The sequence below is a fragment of the Salvelinus alpinus genome, chromosome 32 (genome assembly GCF_045679555.1).
Source record: "Salvelinus alpinus chromosome 32, SLU_Salpinus.1, whole genome shotgun sequence".
NCBI classification, from domain to species: Eukaryota; Metazoa; Chordata; class Actinopteri; order Salmoniformes; family Salmonidae; genus Salvelinus; species Salvelinus alpinus.
In genome coordinates this window covers 27,090,427-27,116,660 of record NC_092117.1, presented here as the reverse complement: position 1 = coordinate 27,116,660, position 26,234 = coordinate 27,090,427, and the positions used below count along the sequence as shown (strand labels likewise).

General features: G+C 41.3%; 2 protein-coding genes across 3 annotated transcripts; both read right to left on the bottom strand.

Annotated features, from left to right (window-relative positions):
- Nucleotides 1-381: 381 nt before the first annotated feature.
- LOC139562386 (small COPII coat GTPase SAR1B-like) lies at nucleotides 382-7,276 on the bottom strand. Of its 2 annotated transcripts, none has more exons than XM_071380078.1 (7): nucleotides 7,144-7,276; nucleotides 5,646-5,718; nucleotides 5,285-5,404; nucleotides 5,086-5,151; nucleotides 4,842-4,945; nucleotides 2,604-2,735; nucleotides 382-2,039 (listed from the first exon to the last, which is right to left on the bottom strand). In XM_071380078.1, the coding sequence occupies exons 2-7, from the start codon at nucleotides 5,701-5,703 to the stop codon at nucleotides 1,923-1,925; spliced, it is 597 nt and encodes a 198-aa protein (XP_071236179.1). In that variant the 5' UTR covers nucleotides 5,704-5,718; nucleotides 7,144-7,276; the 3' UTR covers nucleotides 382-1,922. The 2 variants fall into 2 exon arrangements, with proteins under 2 accessions (XP_071236179.1, XP_071236178.1); XM_071380077.1 differs by lacking the exon at nucleotides 7,144-7,276 and adding an exon at nucleotides 6,085-6,310.
- Nucleotides 7,277-7,622: 346 nt separating this feature from the next.
- LOC139562384 (inorganic pyrophosphatase-like) lies at nucleotides 7,623-26,137 on the bottom strand. Its single transcript, XM_071380076.1, has 11 exons — nucleotides 25,981-26,137; nucleotides 22,302-22,366; nucleotides 18,195-18,248; nucleotides 16,304-16,423; nucleotides 15,658-15,744; nucleotides 15,176-15,302; nucleotides 14,840-14,967; nucleotides 9,911-9,996; nucleotides 8,700-8,775; nucleotides 8,302-8,341; nucleotides 7,623-7,977 (listed from the first exon to the last, which is right to left on the bottom strand). The coding sequence occupies exons 1-11, from the start codon at nucleotides 26,132-26,134 to the stop codon at nucleotides 7,946-7,948; spliced, it is 969 nt and encodes a 322-aa protein (XP_071236177.1). The 5' UTR covers nucleotides 26,135-26,137; the 3' UTR covers nucleotides 7,623-7,945.
- Between the last annotated feature and the right edge of the window lie 97 nt (nucleotides 26,138-26,234).

Sequence of the window (26,234 nt, the reverse complement as noted above, 5' to 3'; positions counted from 1 at the left end):
AATGTTGCCAAATTAATTGCTTTACTGTTTGCCAAATCTACATGATAAAGATGTGTAATTTTGCGCCGTCCAGAACTATATAGGCCGTCATTGTAATATGAATTTGTTCTTAATTGACTTGCCTAGTAAAGTAAAAATAGTATAGTGTGCACCTGTTATGAAACAGTGTCGGTCCTGTCCCTGACTGTATGACAAATTTCAAAGTTTGTCCAGTAACATTTCATACTATAGGAAAGGAATAACTTAGTGGGCAGTATTAGACCATCATTGAGGCAATTCCAATATCATAAATTGTAGTCCAAGGAGAACCAACAGTAAATGTGTCATAGATCATGGATTGTAGAACATAAAATGCAAAAAAAAAAAAAAATCACTGTGTAATAGATTGTCCAAAATATTTATTTTGATAAGAGGGCATGCAGAATAATTTCACATTATTTACAAAAAGGATAAAAAGTACCCTCTATCTATTGCACTCACATATATTGTGTATTTCCTACAAAGCCTATATTCTTCAGTACCACACAAGTACCCTCATATTATAGCTATTAGCAGCCAATAATCACCAAGTACTTATTTTACAGTAACAAAAACCATCGATACAGTAGGTACGTACTGGTAGTTGAAATGACATACATCGTCTGTGACTGACAACGTGGTTGTAATAAAACCCTGGTATTACAAAATACTGCACCTTTGTATTACAAACAAGCATTAATAAATAAAAAGTGATAATGCACTTATAGTCACATTCATAGCATCAGTTGGTAGTGATTCAACTTGAATTGATCGATCAAAAACATTCATTTGACAACTTTGTCCTCATTGGTAAAATACTCCAGCTGTGCTTGATTGAGCTTGCCTGTTGCAATGGAACCAACAGAAAAGTCCCAGAAGTACAAAGTGTTTGAAATATTTCGAATAGTATTTGAACCCAGGCCTATATTACGTGGAAGGCAACATCAGCAATGGCGAAAAGACAACGCGGAACTGTTACACCAATAAGCACTCCTCTGTAATCAAATGCCACCGATTGAAAAATAAACCAGGGTTACGAACTGGTTCAAAGCGATGGCATGTCCTACCCTATAAGTGTAGAGGTAACGTTGCCGAACATAGAGGGGATTCCCTAACTAACTTAATCATATTAATAAGAATAATATGGTTTGACAGACATGAGGTATCCTTCAAAATGTTCACCACCAGTAAGTAACTGATAATATATAATTGAAAACTACGAAATGTGTAAACTACGAAATGTGTAAACTACGAAATGTGTAAACTATGAAATCTTGGGTTTGCAGGTTGACACTTGGCTTAGACAAGGAAGTTTGAATTCACTACATAGGGCTCAGACTACCAATTATCAATGGGTTCAACTGTTAGAGGGTTATCAAACAATCACTAGGCCTGCATATTTCAATTAGCGCAGTGTTTCCCAAACAGCACATATTTTTATTGTAGCCCCAAACAAACAAACCAGAATTGATTCAACTTGTCAATTTATCATCAAGCCCTCTGAGTTGAATGAGGTGTGCTTATCCGGGGCTACAACGAAAAATACTGAAAGTTTAACAATAAAAGTAAATTTTTATTAGAAATATATTTACTTACTGAGGGCACACTCAAATGCAAAAATTACAATAAATATAGAATGCTAGCAGTTGATAGCTTTTCCAGCAGGTAGATGTGTGAGGCCTGTACTCTTGTACTCCCCATCTACAAAACAGTTGATAAACAAATACTCTTCCTTTTCACACTACTGAGCCTTGCTGGCCTGCATTACACATCAATCATAGTTACTGGAACCATGCTGGAAAGGACAATTAGAAAACAAATGATGTAGCCCACCCAGTAAGGTTCAGGTTAGCTCTATCGTGTGAATCAGGCAAAAAAGAAATAAGATGGGAGTGATATATAGATCAGTCAATGTACTGTGAGAGCCAGCGGAAACCATCTCCATATCCCTGTCTCTTCAGAACACTGCACATGAAGATCTCCATGGGCCTCAGGTTCAGCTCCTTCAGTGACACATTACCCTGAACAGAGAAACACACGCAGACAGAAGAGACAAGTAAAGATGAACCTCCATTCCAACCTTTTCCTTTGCGTTGCAGTGAATGCGAGACTACAGAGTTAGCATAATAAACTACCATAATTAAGTGGATGCTAACTGTACTTTAAATATACATTTGTCATCCCAATCTAGTCATTGTCAAGACTAGACCCCTCTGCCTAACTCTGTAGGCCACCACCTTGAATTGGTTTCATCGGATGTCAGTTTCTCTGGAGGCTGCTGCTTTAGAGGGTAAACCATGTGGGGTGCATTTAACAGTAAGCCTCTCTCCTCCTGCAGGTTGGCATTTATTGTAATGAATCTTGATCTGGAGGCAGCTCTGCAGAGTCATCACTAGCTATCACAGCCACAACGTTATCAAACCTAATCCTAACCTTAAATTAAGACTAGAAAGCACATTTTTGTTTTCATGAATTTTTACTATGTTGCCAATTTTGACTTTGCAGCTGGGCCATCTAACGGAAATCTCTCAGTTCTGCCTCCAGGGGAAGAATCGTGACAAACATCGACCTGCTCTCCTCCCTACCTTTCCAGTAGTGTGTCCAATGAGCCCGAACATCCCTCTGAGTGCGTCTTCACTGATGGCTTCTGGACGGTCGATCTTATTCCCCAGGATAAGTACAGGCACGTTGGAGATGGTGTCGTCTGTTAACAGCGCCTGGAAAGAGAGTGTAGAGTGCCAGTTTAATGCCCCGCTCATCAGTGAAAAGCAATGGTGTATTGGTTAGCATTTAGCCATACAATATCTACTGGGTGTAGGATAGGCTGCTTATTTACAGTTTTTCCCAATGGTTAACACACGTTTGCTGAAACTAAATCTCAGGTACACAAAACTCTAACCACAAAACAGTTAGCCATCTTCTCCAAACCCCACAGACATCTTGCAAAATGAAACACAGCAATCAAAATCATGTAATCCCTGCTCAAAATGAAACTGCATACAAATGAGACACACACACATCAAATTAATCTAATTTAGTGACAACCAAGATCACACCAATGTGACATATTCAAAACAATACTATCAGAACCTATTTCAGTGTAAAGACTTAAGTTTTTGTAGTTATATTGTTTGTGTTTACTCAAACAAGAAAGGAACACAAATGCAGGATGCGGGCTATGGTTGATAAGCTCACTCTGATGTTATGAAAGATGGCAGGGTTTTCAATCATCTGTTGTTGGATTTCCCACAGTCTTTTAGCATTATTTTCAACTACCATTTGCACAATGGCAGCCTCCTTTTAGTCTGTAAATAGACGCGTTCTACCAACGTGGTGTTCGTCTTTCAGTTCTTGATAATGGAATTTATGTTTAAATTAATGATTAGAATATTCCACCCTGAAACCATATAATTGTATGAAATTGATTAGAATCATAAAATTATATTCTGATGATGTGTGTAGTTTTAGTCAGAATTAGGTTAAAACAATGTATCTGTATAGTGGAAACACCCAGACTGTCTGAGCAAGGCGTAGCTCAGGATTTGAACTTGTATGGGGGGGGGGGGGCGAAGAAAGATACCGAGAACAGTTAGACTGTGTTTGAACCCACCTGGCAGGAACTGAGAAAACTTAGGAGGACAGGGAGGATTTCTCAAGGTTTCCCTAATCTCGGGGGAATGGAACAGCCGGCTTGATAGTGATAAACAGTGGATACAACTCACCTACTGTTCGTGTGTATGTATGTGCGTATGATATCTACTGTTTGTGTGGAAGTATGTGCGCCGCTACAAAATTGATGTCTTTGTATTGTGGACTTCAGAGTGCTCTCGTGAATAAACATTTGACTATTGTAGGCTGGGCCTCTGTCTGTTTTCATTTCAACCAGTATCTTACAAATTCTGGGTTACAGACTGAGTAGTTAATTGAAGTTCAGTTTATGAACATTGAGAACATAATTCTCTTAACAGTTCTACAAAAACAAAATTGCATACAGTACAGTAAACACTACAGTAATACAGTATACAAGATAAACATGTTACAAAGTAGTATTGCTCCCAATTTCATACATACTGTAATACATGAAACATTTACTTTGTTTCCCCTTTCAGTATGTATTGAAATCTACAGTCTTTACTGTGCTTTATGTTGTACTACTGTCAAGTAGTAAAAGTAGTAGATCCAATGTCTGCAGTACATACTGTACCTATTCTCATTTTGAAACATCCAGATGATGGATGCTACGGTGAAGCGGCTCAGATTGGGCTGCACTCTCTGCCCAGCCTCTCTCAAGGTCAAACCATGGTCGACCACATGGTCCACCACAGTCGCCAGAATTTCATCAGATATTACTCTCTTTGTTCTTAGTCTACCTCCACCTCTCTCTGCCAAGTTTGCTTCCATTATTCTCCAAACACAGGAGTACTCACCTGTGGCCTTTTCATCCATACCTAAAGGTCTGATTGCAAAGTGAACATTTAGTGTTCGCACATGTGAAGAGTGAATGTGATCAATTGGTAATTTACCGTAGCTTGTTGAACAGTGTTGCTTTTCAATTGCACACAGGAGATTTTATTTGTGAAGATTGTGCCAAAGGTAGAGAATTGTGTGTTGTGTTTGGCCAAATGTTTGTTATAGAATTGCAATCTGAGTGTAAAGCAAAACATGCCAGTAGTATTGCAGATTTGGTGTATAGTTCTGCTAAATGAGTTACAGGTTTGGTTCATTGTGCCTCATGGGCCAGTTTTAGTGTGTAAACAATTGGGAAAAACTGTAATACTACTATTTGTATTCTTTGTGGAATTGTTTGGCGATGACTTACGTACATCCAGTTCAATTTTGGCTTCTTGTAGTCTCTCATGGTCTGCCGAATCCACCATGTAGACTATACCATTTATAGCTGGGAGGTAGTTCTTCCAGATTCTCCTGGCTGTGAGTGAAAATCAAAGCAGTTTCATTGTTCACAAGTGACCTGTCACTGCCACTTAAGCCTCAGTATCACCTGAAGGTTTCAAGACTTAACCATTAGAGAAAGCACAGTGTGCATACAGTTTGAGTTCTAATGTGTACCTTGTGTGTGACCACCAAGATCAAATGTTGTGAATGTCATCCCAGCAATGGTCAGCTCTTCTGATGCTGTTGGACAGAGGCAGACAAATAGACTAGTTGAGGAACCACCAGATAAGGGTCATTCGATGAGCACACTTAAGACAACAACAGACAGCCATAAGTAAGTAAGCAAGGTGTCTGAACATCCTCCATGTCTTACTGGGGTGTAGTGTTGGCACATGCTGTCCCAGTCGGTCATCTCTGAGCATGTGCAGTAGCGTTGTTTTCCCAGCATTGTCCAAACCAAGGAACACCAGCTTCCCAGACTTCTTATATAAACCTAGAGGGAGAGACAAGAATAGAGACAGTTTATTTACCACCAGATGTAATGTAGTAAAATATGCTGATGAAACTATGACATGGGATTGAATACCGGATCTGACCATATTATGAAACAAGGCAGTTATTGGTAGAGCATGAGTATCAAAATACAGGTACACTCAGAAATAAAGTCTCAATCTTCAGTAAGTAATTCATTTTTCTCCAGTAGTTAGTTTTAATGGTTTACATTTTAACTGTACCTAGTAACTGCAGCACACCACTGAGGCCTCTGTAGATCCAGTTAAATATAAAGGACATGTCTGTTGTCTTCACCTGAAACAGAATGGTTAGAGGTTTTAAAACAGCTTTTTTCCTGCAATCTAGAGCCATGATCATTATGCGTAATTCTATGCCGAAAACATATGCATTTTTTTTTTTACATATCTCAGCACAGTCTTGATGGTTCTGGTGGTTCTTTTTTTTAGGAAACTAAATATGCACCTCTGCTAAAATCTGGGTAACAGATTGAAAGGAATGAGTATGAAATAAGTGTAACAGAGAATACCCTCCACACACATGATAAAATACAATTTTGTAGTGAAAATCACAAATCACACAGCGCAATAGACCTAGTCATGGCTATTTAACCTCCAATACTGAAGCTCATTTGTTCAAACTTTTTTCCCAACCCCGGATTACCTCTTTGGTATGTGTAAACTGCTCCGAGTTGTTGTGCCAAGGCGAGAAAAGTGAAGGAAAATAATAAATCCACCACAAACTGTAGGTTGGCAACTGTAGCCCGTTCACACTAACAGGGAGCTGGCTAACTGATCGAGAGGTATTCATGTCTCCAGAGACCCGACCTGGGAACCCCAGGGTCCAAAATTCCAACTTTTCCCTCTGGTCTGGGTCAGGTCTCATGTCTATTTAATGACAACTGATAGACTTGAGTGGACCCGACCACGGCTCTGCATAGCTTATAGCATATTTATTTTACGCTAATAAAGGTTCATTTATTGACTTATAGAAGGCTTAGCCAACATATAAAGATCTATTTGTTAACCAGAAGAGTAACTTGGCTGATAAACATGATTTGTTTTGTCAATCGGGTCTAGGTCTGGTTGTCGTCAGGTCCGGGTCAGATTGTCCTCGGTCATTTCAGGTCCAACTTTTTGGACACGAGAAGACCTCTAAACTGATCATAGTACTCAGACTATTTTTATGAACAAGTTGTGGCTACAGATGACATTTGATACGTCAGGGGCTGCCATGGCGCACCTGTCACTTTCTTGACTGTGTCTACTAACTTGCTGTGTGAATATTATAAAAGTGACCTTACAGGAATGCAAAAACGAATTCAAGAGTTAACCTATAGCTGCCCAGCTATGATAAAATACACGGTTATTGAGTAAGATTGGTAATTTTATTGACTAAAGACGTGCTATACATTATAACTGAAATTGTTACAATGGAACTGGCTAATTACACAGTATCCTAGCTATACTGTTGTTGACACCATATTGCAATTCGGTCTGTGACTGAAAAGTTGCAACATCAGAGTTGCTGAATTAAACATCAATATGAAGTTAAACAACAAACCGAGTAGGCTAGGCTGAATAGTTCGCAATTAAAACAGCCCACTCCCAAATGATGAAACTCAAAACATGCTAGCCTGATTTTATGATAAACAAATATCTACTAGATATTGATTTTCATGTAACTATGTAACTACTGAAGGTAAACATTTCAACCATTTACCTTGTGTCAGTGGTTCTAACACTCCGTACTGTTACTTTTGGTCCAGGCTTTCTCCGTGGATGACAGGTCTAAATTTGACAGTTCACCGGAAATGCGTAAGAACTGTGTCAAAATACGATCCCATACATTTCTGTAATTAGATTCTGAGACAAAGAACTCAATCTCAAATGAAAACACAGTTGATATTTTTCAAATAGAAAAATACACATGCCATCTCGAATGAGAATTTATAGTCGCACGCACAACCATGTAGGGAATTACATAATTCAGAAGCCCGCTGTGCTATAGAAAATTGCCGCTAGATGGCAATATTGTGTATTTCAACATCAGTACAGTATGCGACTGTTCTAGCAAAGTGTAACCAAATCAACCCTCATCTACATAATATGTCAGCTGGGTAACAGAGTAGAACTTTCTACAAAAGGTTGTCAACAAAGACCCAAATAAAATATTGAAATTAAACAAAATGATCATAGACATTTTTTCAACAGAAAAAGCTTTATTAAAAGACGATTGAGATGATCCTGGCATACAGTGCATGAGTAGCTATAGCTAGCACACTACCAGTGCCAGCTGTTGGACAGCACATCTCCAATGAGACCTTTGTTAAATAACAGGGAAAATGCATTTCCTAAGACATGATTTCATTTCTCTTTTTGTTCTTCTATCTCCTCTCATCTTCCGAGTGTGGAGAAGATAGTCTATTGTTTCTCAGTCAGACCCACAACCATCGACTATTATCTTCAAGTATGCTAGCTAAACAGATGAGACACTTCTGGTCCATTGAGTCTCCTTCGCAAAGTTACTTCTTCTCATAGTAGAACCATTTATCCACTGGAAATAGAAAAGCAAAAAAATATATAATCACATCATTAGATGTGTACAGGGTCAATTCCATTTCAATTCAGGCAGTTAACTGAAATTGCAATTATCCCCACTGAGGTAAAATGTAATTGGAATCTTAGCTTACTTCCTGAATAGCAATGGAATTGACTGTCCTAAAAGAAAATATGTGTGTACAACCATGCAATCCTTCCTTATCATTCCAGGTTGGTCATAAAAGTGGGATTTTTACAATACGTCAATTAACCATCTGATAGTCAAGGCAGGGACTTACTTTTCACAATCTTAAGGTAAAATTTATTTTAAGAGACTTACCTGAGCAGGGGATATGATCTTCAGTTCCACAAGGGCTTGTCTAAAAAATAAAAAAATCCCCAAAAATACTAGCATTAATAAATACATCATTGGATGGTCTGACTGAGAAAAGTGTAAAGATGTATGCCAGACATGTTTGACAACACCAGAGGTTTGTAGGCAGCATGTATGTGTAGAATATTACAATCCCTGCAATGCACTTTGAATTGAAGTACTGACCCCATCAACAGAAGCAAGTTTCATCCTTGAATTGCTCTATTTTATTTGAATAGCTACTGACCGTAGTACTAACCGCAGTACTGACCGCTGCAATTAAGAGCACAGCATATAAAAGGAGACAGTTCTGAGCTGACCCTGAAGTTCTAGAACATAGTCATAAAGAAGCAGGAAGTACTGACCCTGCCTACGACAGCCTTGGCCTCGTCCGTAGAGCAGCAGAAGGGGCTGTCTCCCACCGACACACACGTGTTTTTACTGCAGGATGGGAGGAAACATCAGTCAGATATGAATTCATTCTCTAATACTGTATTCAGATGAAGGGGTTAAACCAAGGCCTCATACCTTTTAAAGTGTTAATAAATTGTTATGATAAACTGTAAGGTCTCCTCTTCTAGGAGACCTCTGTGTGTGTATTAACACCTGTTCTGAGTGTTGTGCCCTTCAGACACAATCAGAAGGCAGAAACCACCTACGTTCATACTCCTCCTGTCTGGGCCCCACCTGGCTATCTGAGGTTCTGAGAATATGACTGGTTTTCTGAGAATTAGATTCTGAGACAAAGAACTCAATCTCAAATGAAAACACAGTTGATATTTTTCAAATAGAAAAATACACATGCCATCTCGAATGAGAATTTATAGTCGCACGCACAACCATGTAGGGAATTACATAATTCGGAAGCCCGCTGTGCTATAGAAAATTGCCGCTAGATGGCAATATTGTGTATTTCAACATCAGTACAGTATGCGACTGTTCTAGCAAAGTGTAACCAAATCAACCCTCATCTACATAATATGTCAGCTGGGTAACAGAGGCTGCCGCAGGCCTGATGAAAACAGCCACCTGTCAGAAGATGCTTGGACTCGTTCACCTTGTTATGACCTATACTTGTGATGAAAGGTGAAGTTTCGGTCAAACCCACTTCTGAGCTTTTAATTGCTGACAAGATGGTTGCTGCTGTCAGGGGGAGGTTAGATTTATTAAAATGCTGTTGCCAGGGAAACTCACACAGGGTCGACTGGGAGCGACTATATGAGTTACAGGATGTCTTAGACATTTTGCAGAACCTGGGGAGAGCTATCATATACTGTACTCTGTACCAACTTCTGCCTACAATTGTATTACTAAAGGAGAATTTTAATACTTAAACAAAGAGTCCGTGTTTCCTTTCCATTCCATTACATCAAACAAGTTTTTGCTTGTTGCTGTACTCAAACAGAAGTCAAATAAAGTTTCACAAATTAAGCGGCAGGGTCTACATGTTAGAATTACAGATTGGGCCTGTAAGAATGACTTCTCAGTAATGATATTAAAATGATGGGACTGTAATAAACACCAGTTTTAGAGGTACTGTACTGTAAAAGGATTGTACATTGTGTTCTCTCCTCACCAGTTGAGTCCTCCAGCATTGGTCTTTTCAGAGATAAGTGCCTTCCAGAAGCCATGGGTGCTCTTGATTGTCTCAATGGCAAAGTCCTGACAGGGAAACATACAGACCGAGCAGAGGCTGTTGTCAGGGTAAGGAAACATACAGACCGAGCAGAGGCTGTTGTCAGGGTAAGGAAACATACAGACAGAGCAGAGGCTGTTGTCAGGGTAAAGAAACATACAGACCGAGCAGAGGCTGTTGTCAGGGTAAGGAAACATACAGACCGAGCAGAGGCTGTTGTCAGGGTAAAGAAACATACAGACCGAGCAGAGGCTGTTGTCAGGGTAAGGAAACATACAGACCGAGCAGAGGCTGTTGTCAGGGTAAAGAAACATACAGACAGAGCAGAGGCTGTTGTCAGGGTAAAGAAACATACAGACCGAGCAGAGGCTGTTGTCAGGGTAAAGAAACATAAAGACCAAGCAGAGGCTGTTGTCAGGGTAAAGAAACATACAGACAGAGCAGAGGCTGTTGTCAGGGTAAGGAAACATACAGACCGAGCAGAGGCTGTTGTCAGGGTAAAGAAACATACAGACCGAGCAGAGGCTGTTGTCAGGGTAAGGAAACATACAGACAGAGCAGAGGCTGTTGTCAGGGTAAGGAAACATACAGACCGAGCAGAGGCTGTTGTCAGGGTAAGGAAACATACAGACAGAGCAGAGGCTGTTGTCAGGGTAAAGAAACATACAGACCGAGCAGAGGCTGTTGTCAGGGTAAAGAAACATAAAGACCAAGCAGAGGCTGTTGTCAGGGTAAGGAAACATACAGACAGAGCAGAGGCTGTTGTCAGGGTAAAGAAACATACAGACCGAGCAGAGGCTGTTGTCAGGGTAAGGAAACATACAGACTGAGCAGAGGCTGTTGTCAGGGTAAAGAAACATACAGACCGAGCAGAGGCTGTTGTCAGGGTAAGGAAACATACAGACCGAGCAGAGGCTGTTGTCAGGGTAAAGAAACATACAGACAGAGCAGAGGCTGTTGTCAGGGTAAAGAAACATACAGACCGAGCAGAGGCTGTTGTCAGGGTAAAGAAACATAAAGACCAAGCAGAGGCTGTTGTCAGGGTAAAGAAACATACAGACAGAGCAGAGGCTGTTGTCAGGGTAAGGAAACATACAGACCGAGCAGAGGCTGTTGTCAGGGTAAAGAAACATACAGACCGAGCAGAGGCTGTTGTCAGGGTAAGGAAACATACAGACAGAGCAGAGGCTGTTGTCAGGGTAAGGAAACATACAGACCGAGCAGAGGCTGTTGTCAGGGTAAGGAAACATACAGACAGAGCAGAGGCTGTTGTCAGGGTAAGGAAACATACAGACCGAGCAGAGGCTGTTGTCAGGGTAAGGAAACATAAGGACAGAGCAGAGGCTGTTGTCAGGGTAAAGAAACATACAGACCGAGCAGAGGCTGTTGTCAGGGTAAGGAAACATACAGACCGAGCAGAGGCTGTTGTCAGGGTAAGGAAACATACACAGAGCAGAGGCTGTTGTCAGGGTAAGGAAACATACAGACAGAGCAGAGGCTGTTGTCAGGGTAAAGAAACATACAGACAGAGCAGAGGCTGTTGTCAGGGTAAGGAAACATACAGACAGAGCAGAGGCTGTTGTCAGGGTAAAGAAACATACAGACCGAGCAGAGGCTGTTGTCAGGGTAAGGAAACATACAGACCGAGCAGAGGCTGTTGTCAGGGTAAGGAAACATACAGACCGAGCAGAGGCTGTTGTCAGGGTAAAGAAACATACAGACAGAGCAGAGGCTGTTGTCAGGGTAAAGAAACATACAGACAGAGCAGAGGCTGTTGTCAGGGTAAGGAAACATACAGACCGAGCAGAGGCTGTTGTCAGGGTAAGGAAACATACAGACCGAGCAGAGGCTGTTGTCAGGGTAAAGAAACATACAGACAGAGCAGAGGCTGTTGTCAGGGTAAAGAAACATACAGACCGAGCAGAGGCTGTTGTCAGGGTAAAGAAACATACAGACCGAGCAGAGGCTGTTGTCAGGGTAAAGAAACATACAGACCGAGCAGAGGCTGTTGTCAGGGTAAAGAAACATACAGACCGAGCAGAGGCTGTTGTCAGGGTAAGGAAACATACAGACCGAGCAGAGGCTGTTGTCAGGGTAAAGAAACATACAGACCGAGCAGAGGCTGTTGTCAGGGTAAAGAAACATACAGACCGAGCAGAGGCTGTTGTCAGGGTAAAGAAACATACAGACCGAGCAGAGGCTGTTGTCAGGGTAAGGAAACATACAGACAGAGCAGAGGCTGTTGTCAGGGTAAGGAAACATACAGACCGAGCAGAGGCTGTTGTCAGGGTAAGGAAACATACAGACAGAGCAGAGGCTGTTGTCAGGGTAAAGAAACATACAGACCGAGCAGAGGCTGTTGTCAGGGTAAGGAAACATACAGACCGAGCAGAGGCTGTTGTCAGGGTAAGGAAACATACACAGAGCAGAGGCTGTTGTCAGGGTAAGGAAACATACAGACAGAGCAGAGGCTGTTGTCAGGGTAAAGAAACATACAGACAGAGCAGAGGCTGTTGTCAGGGTAAGGAAACATACAGACAGAGCAGAGGCTGTTGTCAGGGTAAAGAAACATACAGACAGAGCAGAGGCTGTTGTCAGGGTAAAGAAACATACAGACCGAGCAGAGGCTGTTGTCAGGGTAAGGAAACATACAGACCGAGCAGAGGCTGTTGTCAGGGTAAAGAAACATACAGACAGAGCAGAGGCTGTTGTCAGGGTAAAGAAACATACAGACAGAGCAGAGGCTGTTGTCAGGGTAAGGAAACATACAGACCGAGCAGAGGCTGTTGTCAGGGTAAGGAAACATACAGACCGAGCAGAGGCTGTTGTCAGGGTAAAGAAACATACAGACAGAGCAGAGGCTGTTGTCAGGGTAAAGAAACATACAGACAGAGCAGAGGCTGTTGTCAGGGTAAAGAAACATACAGACCGAGCAGAGGCTGTTGTCAGGGTAAAGAAACATACAGACCGAGCAGAGGCTGTTGTCAGGGTAAGGAAACATACAGACCGAGCAGAGGCTGTTGTCAGGGTAAAGAAACATACAGACCGAGCAGAGGCTGTTGTCAGGGTAAAGAAACATACAGACCGAGCAGAGGCTGTTGTCAGGGTAAAGAAACATACAGACCGAGCAGAGGCTGTTGTCAGGGTAAAGAAACATACAGACCGAGCAGAGGCTGTTGTCAGGGTAAAGAAACATACAGACCGAGCAGAGGCTGTTGTCAGGGTAAGGAAACATACAGACCGAGCAGAGGCTGTTGTCAGGGTAAAGAAACATACAGACCGAGCAGAGGCTGTTGTCAGGGTAAAGAAACATACAGACCGAGCAGAGGCTGTTGTCAGGGTAAGGAAACATACAGACCGAGCAGAGGCTGTTGTCAGGGTAAGGAAACATACAGACAGAGCAGAGGCTGTTGTCAGGGTAAAGAAACATACAGACAGAGCAGAGGCTGTTGTCAGGGTAAAGAAACATACAGACCGAGCAGAGGCTGTTGTCAGGATAAGGAAACATACAGACCGAGCAGAGGCTGTTGTCAGGGTAAAGAAACATACAGACCGAGCAGAGGCTGTTGTCAGGGTAAAGAAACATACAGTTTGGGGGGGGGGGTTTCCTGGACACAGACTAAGCCTAGTCCATGACTAAAATGCAAACTCAATGGAGAATCTCAATTGTGAGTGCTTTTTAGTCCAGGACTAGGCTGAATCTGTGTCAAGGAAACCAACCCTTTGTATTTCCGTATTATTCTGAGCCGATCACTTTAAACCCAATTTTCTTACTAGTTACTATTGAACTTCACTGAACACAGGGGCATACTATGTTGCAACAGGATAAGATCACCTTGTGGGTCTTGCAACGCTAGTGCTACTCTCTGTTCATCATATATGCATAGTCACTTTAACCATATCTACATGTACATACTACCTCAAACAGCCTGACTAACCGGTGTCTGTATGTAGCCTCGCTACTGTATATAGCCTCGCTACTGTTTTTCGCTGTCTTTTAACTGTTGTTTTTATTTCTTTACTTACCTATTGTTCACCTAATACCTTTTTTTGCACTATTGGTTACTATTGGTAAGTAAGCATTTCACTGTAAGGTCTACACCTGTTGTATTCGGCGCACGTAACAAATAAACTTTGATTTGATTTGAAATGTCAGCCCTCTATTTGGCCAATGCAATCTAGCCTGGGTACCACACCGTTTCGGAATTCAACAACACTGCATTGCTACAAGGCTACGAAGGCATAACAACACGATGGCTAATGCAGAAACAGACTGGCATACAGGCTAAATTGCTATCCATGTACCTAGATTGAAAAGGCTGTTTTAGATTAGTGTAGTGCAAATGATCTGCTACAAAGTAAACAGAATGAAAATTATCTTGATGAGTGTGGACGAAGATACTGGAACACGAGGCTTTGGCAATACCTTGCTTAATGCAACAGAAACATGGGCCACTCTGGCTCAGACAGGGCTGACACAACACAAACTCTTGTGTATTGTTGGGTTCTGAGAATATGAAATATACTTATTCATTTATAGGAGGAAGGTATATAGTGTGTGCAACTAAGCTTGGAATGTGTTGAGGGCAGGGAAATTATTATATGTGGCAGTACTGATAAGGGGAGAAACCACTGAAGGATCATATGACGTAGCTCCCTGCTCAGCAATAATGATGCAATGTTGAGTGATAAGGAGGAGACTCCACCCAAAGTGAAGTATGAATACTACCACGGGGGAAGCCATGTCTGTGTCTGAATTACAGCTGTATCGACCCTTTGGGAAGAATTAAACTTGGTTAAGCTTCTCTAGTGTCCGTGAGTTATTTACTCAAAATTAGAACCGAACAGTATGGAGTACAAGATGGATACCTTGTCTTTGAACGCTCCGTTGAAGGCGAACATGTTCTCTGGTTTCCCGTCTGGTACCTTGTACCTCCTGAACCAGTCCACTGTGGCCTCCAAGTAACCTGGCTTCAGCCTCTGGATGTCACTGATGTCTGAGGTACACATGATAAGGAGACAGGTGAGAGGATGACTGTGGCAATAGGAATAGAAAACAATAGCTCAATCATTGCATTCTTCACTTGAGCAATCATATTCTAGTACTACTACTTGCAGTGACTGGACCAATGGGCAGCATTAAGGAGTGGCCTGTTGTATTAGGGATTATCAGTTTAGCCCACATCCAGCTCCTCCGGTGGTTACCGTTCAGGTCCTTAGCTTCAGGGTCCTCCACGTTGATGGCCATGACTTTCCAGTCAGTCTCCCCCTCGTCGATCATGGCCAAAACCCCCAGTACCTTCACCTTGATCACTTCACCACGCGAACACACCTGGAGAGGAGACAGGGATGTGATCAGTACAACATAGAGAAGTAGGATATTGGTATGGGGATAGGTAAATTTCACTGATAGTATGTCAAATATAGATCACATGCCTGAGGAAAGTTAATTTCATCAGACACCCACACATGAAGCTCACACCACAAATTCACTACAGACAGCTGATGGAGTAACAAAACAGCCAAATTGTTACCAACATACTTTTCAATATTGGACACTTAGCTTAGGTGACAAAAAGCTGCTTTGAATGACACCTGAAGCAAGTAAGAATGTCAGAGAGTGAATGGAATAAACTAGATCAGCTCTAAAGGTTTAATGATTATAGGATAAAGAACAAGTGCTGTACCTTGGTACCGATTTCACAGACATCAATTGGGTCGTTGTCACCACAGCAGCCAGTGTCTCCATCTTTGTGCCCGGGGTCCTCCCATGTCTATCAAGAAAGAGAAATATCACTGTCAAAAAAAGATTGAGATACTTAGTTCATATCACTACAGAGAAATTGGCAATCAATGCCAACTCAGTTCTAGGTGATCAATGAATTCAGTTAGACACGGATAGCGTAGTCTACATTGTCAGACCATATGTAGCTTGATACCAGGTTAGTGACTGTCTGGTGGCAGGTTAGTGACTGTCTGGTGACAGGTTAGTGACTGTCTGGTGGCAGGTTAGTAACTGTCTGGTGGCAGGTTAGTAACTGTCTGGTGGCAGGTTAGTGACTGTCTGGTGACAGGTTAGTGACTGTCTGGTGACAGGTTAGTGACTGTCTGGTGGCAGGTTAGTGACTGTCTGGTGACAGGTTAGTGACTGTCTGGTGGCAGGTTAGTGACTGTCTGGTGGCAGGTTAGTGACTGTCTGGTGGCAGGTTAGTGACTGTCTGGTGGCAGGTTAGTGACTGTCTGGTGGCAGGTTAGTGACTGTCTGGTGGCAGGTTAGTGACTGTCTGATGGCAGGTTAGTGACTGTCTGGTGGCAGGTTAGTGACTGTCTGACCTGAGGTATTGCTCCATAGTTCCAGATGTAGCCTTTGTGGGGGAAAACGTTGGCGACGTAACGCAGGTTCCCCTTCTTCACATCCTGCTTGATCGGATTCAGGGGGTCTTTGGTCGCAATCTGGAAGTAGCAAAGCCAAACATTATTAAATGTGCTTCCATCGTCTTGAAAAACAATCTGGCTCTAATGGCCACACGTACTCTTAAATCTCCACCCAGTACAGCCAGAATAAGACTGGCCACCCCTCGGAGCCTGGTTCCTCTCTAGGTTTCTTCCCAGGTTCCTGCCTTCAAGACTGTGTTTCTACCTCTGCATTGCTTGCTCTCTTTTTGGCTGGGTATCTGTAAAGCACATTTTATTTCACCTTTATTTAACCTGGTAGGGTATTTGAGAACAAGTTCTCATTTACAACTGCGACCTGGCCAAGATAAAGCAAAGCAGTTTGACACATACAACAACACAGAGTTACACATGGAATAAACAAACATACAGTCAATAATACAGTAGAAAAAGTCTATATACAGTGTGTGCAAATGAGGTCGGATAAGGGAGGTAAGGCAATAAATAGGCCATGGTGGCGAAGTAATAACAATATAGCAATTAAACACTGGAATGATAGATGTGCAGAAGATGAATGTGCAAGTAGAGATACTGGGGTACAAAGGAGCAAGATAAATAAATAAATAAATACAGTATGGGGATGAGGTAGTTGGACTGCACATTGTGACTGCTGATGGACTGCACATTGTGACTGCTGATGTAAAAAGGTCTTTATGAAATAAATTTGATGCCTTATTTTGCCTACCTCTTGACTAGCCAGGGGCCAGATTCCCAGACAAAGATTAAGCTTAGTCGAGGATTTTTCAAACGCATGCTCAATGGAGAATCTCTATTGAAATAACTAAAAAGCTAATGGACAAGGCCTAATCGGGATCCAGGAAACCGCCCCTAGATCGTAAAAGCCAGACTAATCTGGCTAAATAAAGGCTGAGTTGTTCTGATTAGTGACAAATGGATACAGGTAAGTAGGTTTGCATTATTATATTAGGCTTATAGACTAAGACCTGGTATATTACTGTAAAAGTAAAGTTAGTAGGAGAAGGAGAAGGATCTCCGCATGGCCTAGAGCACAACGTACACACCAGAGTTAGGCTCAATTCGAAATGAAGGCAGTCAAATCAGGAAGTATACAAAAATTCTAATTCAAATTGAAAAAAGGGCATTTATTTTCAATGACTCCTCAATAAAGTTTTTTTAAATCTGAATTTAAAATTCAAATCACTTCCTGAATTGACTGCATTCAATTCGAATAGAGCCCAACCCTAGTACACACAACAAGTGTCACGCCCTGGCCTTAGTTATCTTTGTTTTCTTTATTATTTTAGTTAGGTCAGGGTGTGACATGGGGGATGTATGTGTTTTGTATTGTCTAGGGTTTTTTGTATGTTTATGGGTGCTGTGGCTTAGTTGGTTAAAGTGTCTAGTCTAGGTGTATGTATGTCTATGGTTGCCTAGATTGGTTCTCAATTAGAGACAGCTGTCTATCGTTGTCTCTGATTGGGAACCATATTTAGGCAGCCATATTCATTAGGTAGTTCGTGGGTGATTGTCTATGTTTAGTGTCAGCACTATTTGTTATATAGCTTCACGTTCGTTTGTTGTTTTGTATAGTTTGTCAAGTATTCTTCGTTAATTAAATATGTATTCATTTCACGCTGCGCCTTGGTCCTCCTCTCTTCCACCATACGACGATCGTGACAACAAGGTTGTTTCTGCACCCTGCACATGGAAATACGCCACTGACTTTATTGTGGTATGCCGGTCACGTTTTTCACATACTGTGTATTTTTTTAAACTGGCTCATTAAATCAATCAATCAAGGTGAACCTACCTCCATCTTTGAGTTGGTCCATCTTGGTACTTCAACAACCACGTGGAAAATGTTCTGAAAGAGAAGAAAGCAATAAATCATTCTGCTTTTTTCGTGTGCCTGTGTCACATACACTACATCTCATTCCAAAATCAGTTGGTCCCCCCTTTGCTGCTAGAACAGCCTCCACTCTTTTGGGAAGGCTTTCCACCAGATGTTGGAACATTTCTGCAGGGACTTGCTTCCAGTTAGCCACAAGAGCATTAGAGGCCGGGCACCAATGTTGAGCGATTAGGCCTGGCTCACAGTCGGTGTTCCAATTCATCCCAAAGGAGTTTGTGGTTTAGGTCAGGGCTCTGTGCAGGCCACTTAAGTTCTTCTAAACAGATGTCAACAAACCATTTCTGTATGGACCTTGCTTTGTGCATGGGGGCATTGTCATGCTGAAACAGGAAAGGGCCTTCCCCAAACTGTTGCCACAAAGTTGGAAGCACAGAATCGTCTAGAATGTCATTGTATGCTGTAGCGTTAAGATTTCCCTTCACTGGAACTAAGGGGCCCAAACCATGAAAAACAGCCCCAGACCATTATTCCTTCTCCACCAAACTTTAGTTGGCACTATGCATTGGGGCAGGTAGCGTTCTCATGGCATCTGACCAAACCCAGACTTGTCCTTTGGACTGCCAGATTGTGCTGCGTGATTCAGATTGTGCTGCGTGAGTCCAATGGCGGCGAGCTTTACACCACTCCAGCCGATGCTTGGCATTGCGCATGATGATCTTAGGCTTGTGTGCGGCTGCTCGTCCATGGAAACTCATTTCATGAATCTCCCGACAAATAGTTATTGTGCTGACGTTGGAACTCGGTAGTGAGTGTTGCAAACGAGAACAGATGATTTTAATGCACTTCAGCACTTGGCGGTCTCATTCTGTGAGCTTGTGTGGCCTACCACTTTGTGTCTGAGCCATTGTTGCTCCTAGACGTTTCCATTTCACAATTACAGCACTTACAGTTGACTGGGGCAGCTCTAGCAGGGCAAAAATTTGAAGAAATGACTCCTATGACGGTGCCACGTTGAAAGTCACTGAGCTCTTCAGTAAGGCCATTCTAAAGCCAATTATTTCCTATGGAGATAGCATAGCTGTGTGCTCGATTTTATACACCTGTCAGCAACGGTGTGGCTGAAATAGCTGAATCCACTAATTTGAAGGGGTGTTCAAATGTACATATGTGTGAGATATATATATATATATATCTATCTATGTGTGTGTGTGTGTGTATATATATATACAGTGGGGAGAACAAGTATTTGATACACTGCCGATTTTGCAGGTTTTCCTACTTACAAAGCATGTAGAGGTCTGTAATTTTTATCATAGGTACACTTCAACTGTGAGAGACGGAATCTAAAACAAAAATCCAGAAAATCACATTGTATGATTTTTAAGTAATTAATTTGCATTTTATTGCATGACATAAGTATTTGATCACCTACCAACCAGTAAGAATTCCGGCTCTCACAGACCTGTTAGTTTTTCTTTAAGAAGCCCTCCTGTTCTCCACTCATTACCTGTATTAACTGCACCTGTTTGAACTCGTTACCTGTATAAAAGACACCTGTCCGCACACTCAATCAAACAGACTCCAACCTCTCCACAATGGCCAAGACCAGAGAGCTGTGTAAGGACATCAGGGTTAAAATTGTAGACCTGCACAAGGCTGGGATGGGCTACAGGACAATAGGCAAGCAGCTTGGTGAGAAGGCAACAACTGTTGGCGCAATTATTCGAAAATGGAAGAAGTTCAAGATGACGGTCAATCACCCTCGGTCTGGGGCTCCATGCAAGATCTCACCTCGTGGGGCATCAATGATCATGAGGAAGGTGAGGGATCAGCCCAGAACTATACGGCAGGACCTGGTCAATGACCTGAAGAGAGCTGGGACCACAGTCTCAAAGAAAACCATTAGTAACACACTACGCCGTCATGGATTAAAATCCTGCAGCGCACACAAGGTCCCCCTGCTCAAGCCAGCGCATGTCCAGGCCCGTCTGAAGTCATGTGGTCTGATGACACAAAAATAGAGCTTTTTGGTCTAAACTCGACTCGCCGTGTTTGGAGGAAGAAGAAGGATGAGTACAACCCCAAGAACACCATCCCAACCGTGAAGCATGGAGGTGGAAACATCATTCTTTGGGGATGCTTTTCTGCAAAGGGGACAGGACGACTGCACCGTATTGAGGGGAGGATGGATGGGGCCATGTATCGCGAGATCTTGCCCAACAACCTCCTTCCCTCAGTAAGAGCATTGAAGATGGGTCGTGGCTGGGTCTTCCAGCATGACAACGACCCGAAACACACAGCCAGGGCAACTAAGGAGTGGCTCCGTAAGAAGCATCTCAAGGTCCTGGAGTGGCCTAGCCAGTCTCCAGACCTGAACCCAATAGAAAATCTTTGGAGGGAGCTGAAAGTCCGTATTGCCCCGCGACAGCCCCGAAACCTGAAGGATCTGGGGAAGGTCTGTATGGAGGAGTGGGCCAAAATCCCTGCTGCAGTGTGTGCAAACCTGGTCAAGAACTACAGGAAACGTATGATCTCTGTAATTGCAAACAAAGGTTTCTGTACCAAATATTAAGTTCTGCTTTTCTGATGTATCAAATACTTATGTCATGCAATAAAATGTAAATTAATTACTTAAAAATCATACAATGTGATTTTCTGGATTTTTTTAGATTCCGTCTCTCACAGTTGAAGTGTACCTATGATACAAATTACAGACCTCTACATGCTTTGTAAGTAGGAAAACCTGCAAAATCGGCAGTGTATCAAATACTTGTTCTCCCCACTGTATATACACACACACATATATATATACATACATATATACTTTTGTGTAATATATATTTATATACATACACACATATATATATATATATATACTTTTGTGTAAAATATATTTAAATACACAAAAGTATATACACACTACCGGTCAAAAGCTTTAGAACACCTACTCATTCAAGGGTTTTTCTTTATTTTTACTATTTTCTACATTGCAGAATAATAGTGGACATCAAAACTATGAAATAACACATATGGAATCATGTAGGATCCAACAAAAGTGTTAAACAAACTCTTTTAGAACACCTACTCTTGGTCTTCCATTCCCGTGGCGGTCCTCATGAGCCAGTTTCACCATGGAGCTTGATCGTTTTTGCGACTGCACTTGAAGAAACGTTCAAAGTTCTTGACATTTTCCATATTGACTGACCTTCATGTTTTAAAAGTAATGATGGACTGTCGTTTCTCTTTGCTTATTTGAGTTGTTCTTGCCATAATATGGACTTGGTCTTTTACCAAATAGGGATATCTTCTGTATACCCCCTACCTTGTCACAACACAACTGATTGGCTCAAAAGCATTAAGAAGGAAAGAAATTCCACAAATTAACTTTTAAGAAGGCACACCAGTTAATTGAAATGCATTCCAGGTGACTACATAATGAAGCTGGTTGAGAGAATGCCAAGATTGTGCAAAGCTGTCATTAAGGCAAAGGGCGGCTATTTGAAGAATCTCAAATATAACATATATTTAGATTTTTTTTGGTTACTACATGATTACATATTTGTTATTTCATAGTTTTGATGTCTTCACTATTATTCTACAATGTAGAAAATAAGAAAGATTTACAAAAAAAAACTTGAATGAGTAGGTGTTCTAAAACTTTTGACCGGTAGTGTATCATAATATCAATATACCCAGTTATAATTTATATATGACTATGGATGAGTTGGAGGAAACGAAAGGCCATCCAACTGGGATATATTGTTCCAGTGAGATAAGATAACAGGAAATCCAGAATTACTGCATAATGACCGAAGAGTTCAGTGTTGGAGGGGTAAAGACCATTGCTTTGACAAACAGACTATGACCTTGCTAGTGCTACTCCTACTCTCCCACACGCATAATACATTAAAGCTATTCTGACCACAAGGTTTCACCATGGAATCAAAAGTTTAACTTAGTGGGCGTCTTTCTATGAAGAAACAGTTGAATAGATATCCCATCTACATTCAGTGTGTGTTATTGTGTAATGGGGTGTTGTAGCGGCATAAAGGTGACATACTTTACCTGGCTCTCATCAGCGTACATGGGTATGTCATGGAATGGGGAGACATACTTTCCATCAGCATTTTCTACAGAGAACAGACAATAACATACAAGTAAATTAATCTATATGAATTCAATCACTTTGACTGCATCCCTTTTGATTTAAACAAAAACATTTGCATGCATGTTTGCCCATGGAAGAAGTGGTCTGAAAGTGACTTTTTGGATCTGAATAACAAAACATTCAGGAGATAAGAGGTGCTCAAAGTTGACCCATTTTGCATACCCCACCATACCATGAGTACATTCACGTCTTCTTCACTGGAAAAGATAAACGGTTGAGATTTATATAATTGAAATGCTTAAACACAGGGTTGTCAAACTATTTTATAATTTATTGAAAGAAAAGTTGAAAAATTGTTTGACAATCCTGTTTTTAACTTTTCAATGATATCAAATCTCAACCGTTTATCTTTTCCAGTGATGAAGACGCGAATGTACTCATGTTGGGGTATGCAAAATGGGTCAACTTTGAGCACCTCTTATCTCCTGAATGTTTTGGTATTCAGATCCAAAAAGTCACTTTCAGACCATTTCTTCAATGGGAAAACATGTATAGAATTATTTTGTTTTTTTTACCTTTACAAAAAGGTGCAATATACAGAAATCGCTCCGCTTGTTTTTTCACATAAACTGAAATTAGGCAATGTAGAGAATAATTGCACCATCTAAACAGCTGTGAAATATCTTTCAATAACCAAAAATATTGTATTTTCAGCTGTTTGAAGCTAGTGAGTTGCCTAGTTAAATAAAGGTTAAATAAATAAAATAAAGTGTACAAAACCAAAAGTAAAAGATGCAAAAATGAAACGTAAGAACAGGAAGCATAGAAATAGCACACGTAGAACAGAACTAGCATAAGTGTGCCGATTAAGCTCACCAAAATCTTAGTTTAGACATTTAATATATACAGCCCTAATTGTCTTTTTTTTAAGTGGACAATCTGTCATTAAGTTTTATGACTTTACTTACAAAGATATGTGAAAAGCCCGAGCTGGGCTTAATGGGTACCTATTACCCAACCACTTCTTAAACTTGCTTCCAATGAGAATGACAGACCTATAACTATGTGAATTTGTCTGGGTTGCCCAAAGCAGCTTTAACATCAATTATCTAAAATATGCATAAACTCAGATTTTTTACATTTCCGCACGTTGTAGCTTAGACCCTACCTTACATCATCTGAGGTTTTTGTGTTGTGCCTGCCATCGTTTGAGACAACATGCTCTTGAATACAGGGTGGGTGTCATTTCAATCATAGAAATGGAATTCATAGAATGGACCTATCCCTTCATACCACTGCAATTTAGCTTACACACCATTGAAATTTAAAGTTGCAATATGTAACTTTTTGGGCTACTGACCAAATTCACATTTAAATGTTATAGATCTGTCATTCTCATTGAACGCAATTCTAAGAAGCGGTAGGTCTGTTCTATGTGCTTTATTTCTATACTCCCCGGTCTTAAATGTAGTTTTTGCGTCTTTTTTTGCTTCTTTTACTTTCAGTTTTGTACATCAGCTTCAAACAGCTGAAAATACAATATTTTTTTTAATGGAAAATATATTTCACAGCAGTTTACAAGGTACAATGATTCTCTACAATATACTCTCATGTTTTGTCACAAACTGAAATTAGGCAAACTATTATTATTTTAGCAACCACGAAATGGCGGCACTATTTCTGCATAGTGTAACATTTAAATTTAATTTAAAGATAACTTCTAATTACTACAACAAAGATGGCCGCCCGTCCACCCACTGTCGAATGTCAACATAAATGGCCATCCATAGCAACGGCTCCGCTTGGCTTGGGCTGGTAGCTTAGTGGTTAGAGCGTTGGGCCAGTAACCAAAAGGTTGCTGGATCGAATCCCCGAGCTGACAAGGTAAAAATCTGTCGTGTTCTGCCCCTGAGCAAGGCAGTTAACATACCGTTCCCCCGGTGCTGAAGATGTGGATGTTGATTAAGGCAGCCCCCCCGCACCTCTCTGATTCAGAGGGGTTGGGTTAAATGCAGAAGACACATTTCAGTTGTACAACTGACTAGGTATCCCCCTTTCCTTTATTTACTCACTGAGTCAGAGCTGCCATGACCGGAGTGCATGCAGAGCAAGCTACCTGTGCACAGGGAGCGAGTGACCGAGAGAGGAGCAGCTAATGGATTTATTAATGGAGGAAATTATTTCTGATTTCGGGCAATCGGGCCTGAATGTTGTCGGCATAGGTAGTGCTCAGGCTTAAAATTCATGCCCACGAAGGGCTCTGGTGTAAATGTAATCAACCTCTCTTACACATTAATAACACGTATTCATAATGCAACCCCCAGAGTAATAGACATCAGGGTTCAATCACAAAGGCTGCACTGTATGCAACAAATATGAAAAACTGCTGCATCACATTCAATATGAACAAGGATACATTCAGCCTAACTGGTTAAATGAGAAACACCTTTGACAGCTCTTGAAGCCTCATCTTAGAAACTGGGCGTAACCCACACAGTTTAGAAACTGAATTCTCTAAATTGCTGGTGTGGTAGTCCTTTCAAAAGATGGTAATGTTAACCATATACAGTCATTTCACGAAGCTGTCTGCCGCCCAAGGGCAATGCCCTGACTCTCCAACTATTTACTTTCATATGACATCAAAATAATTTCAAAAGGCTAAAAATACACTTATTGTACACTGTTTTAACCGGCTTTATCACAGTTGCAGCAGACAGTATTTTCCAGTGACAACACGTTTCTGGCAGCCTTCTTCCTTTATGCTACATCTACACACAGGTGTTCGGAGACGCAGATTGATAATTACCACAGGTGGTCCCTCTGTCTTCATTAAACATGCGCTGTAACATGGAGATATGGATATGTGGGAAAACTAACCCTATAAAAGGTGTGTATCAATTTAACCTATTGTTTTTGTATTTATTATTTCTCATAAGGTCCGTATGCTTCCAAAACCATACTGCAAGCTATACGTGTTAATGTTCAGAGCAAGTATCAGGGCTCTTAACAAAACTCCCCATACAGATGATGTCTTCGTCCAATGACTTGTGTAATGTATGGAACAGATAGTCATGATCAAGGGCAAGGAGCCAGCTGTGGTCGATACATTCAGCTGAGAACCCAAGACAGGGAAGCTGAAAGCCCCTGGACTTGGGCCCACTTGGGTTCTCGAGAGCTACTTGTGTGGTATCCCAACAACACTAGTTTATATCAGAAATACCACATCTGCAGAATTAATCTAATAAACACTTAACATCGGAATTAATTGGATCCTGATACCAAGTCAAATTAAAGTACAGCAAGTTCGATAGAAGCATACGTCAGCCAACCGGCAAAACTGGTCCATTCAATTACTAGTTTGTCAGCTCAAATCAATCAATGTGGGGCAAAGGCCAAGCGATGGTACACGCCTATAATTATAAATCCACGATACTAGGTGACAATATGTGAAATCTAGCTACACTTGAACGTAGCATTAGATAGGACTATAAAAACAATGCGAAAGCAATGAATAAAAGTGACACGTGGGAGGTCGGGGCCCGATCCCAGTAGCAAACCGGCGAACCACAATGGACACGATTATAGCAAGCTAATAAGCTAAACTAATATGTTCATTAAAAAGTGAACCATACTTACTGAAAAACAAACGATAGCTCAATGTATTGGGGTTCCCCCTCTCTTCGACTGTGAAGCTCATATTTAATCTGTGTTGGTTTCTTGCGGAAGCTGCGGTGATGGTTAATGCACTTTGAGTGTTCAAAAGAAATCCACCCAGAACTACACTGCACATGCGCATTTCTAGGCGGAGAGCTTGGAAAGTGCAGCAACTGCGCATAACGAATAAACATATCGCGTTGAAGATTACGTATGCATACTGATACTGTCTGTTG

Excerpts from the sequence above, each read along its gene's own strand:
- LOC139562386 (XM_071380077.1), bottom strand. The coding sequence starts at position 6,306 with ATGAGACCTGACCCAGACCAGAGGGAAAAGTTGGAATTTTGGACCCTG. Across the intron at positions 4,946-5,085 it reads TCTTGGTGGTCACACACAAG|CCAGGAGAATCTGGAAGAAC; the intron begins GTACACATTAGA and ends TTTCACTCACAG. Across the intron at positions 2,040-2,603 it reads TTGGACACACTACTGGAAAG|GGTAATGTGTCACTGAAGGA; the intron begins GTAGGGAGGAGA and ends TTCTCTGTTCAG.
- LOC139562384 (XM_071380076.1), bottom strand. The coding sequence starts at position 26,134 with ATGTGCAGTGTAGTTCTGGGTGGATTTCTTTTGAACACTCAAAGTGCA. Across the intron at positions 16,424-18,194 it reads GGACCAACTCAAAGATGGAG|ATTGCGACCAAAGACCCCCT; the intron begins GTAGGTTCACCT and ends TGCTACTTCCAG. Across the intron at positions 8,342-8,699 it reads CCAAGGCTGTCGTAGGCAGG|ACAAGCCCTTGTGGAACTGA; the intron begins GTCAGTACTTCC and ends TTTATTTTTTAG.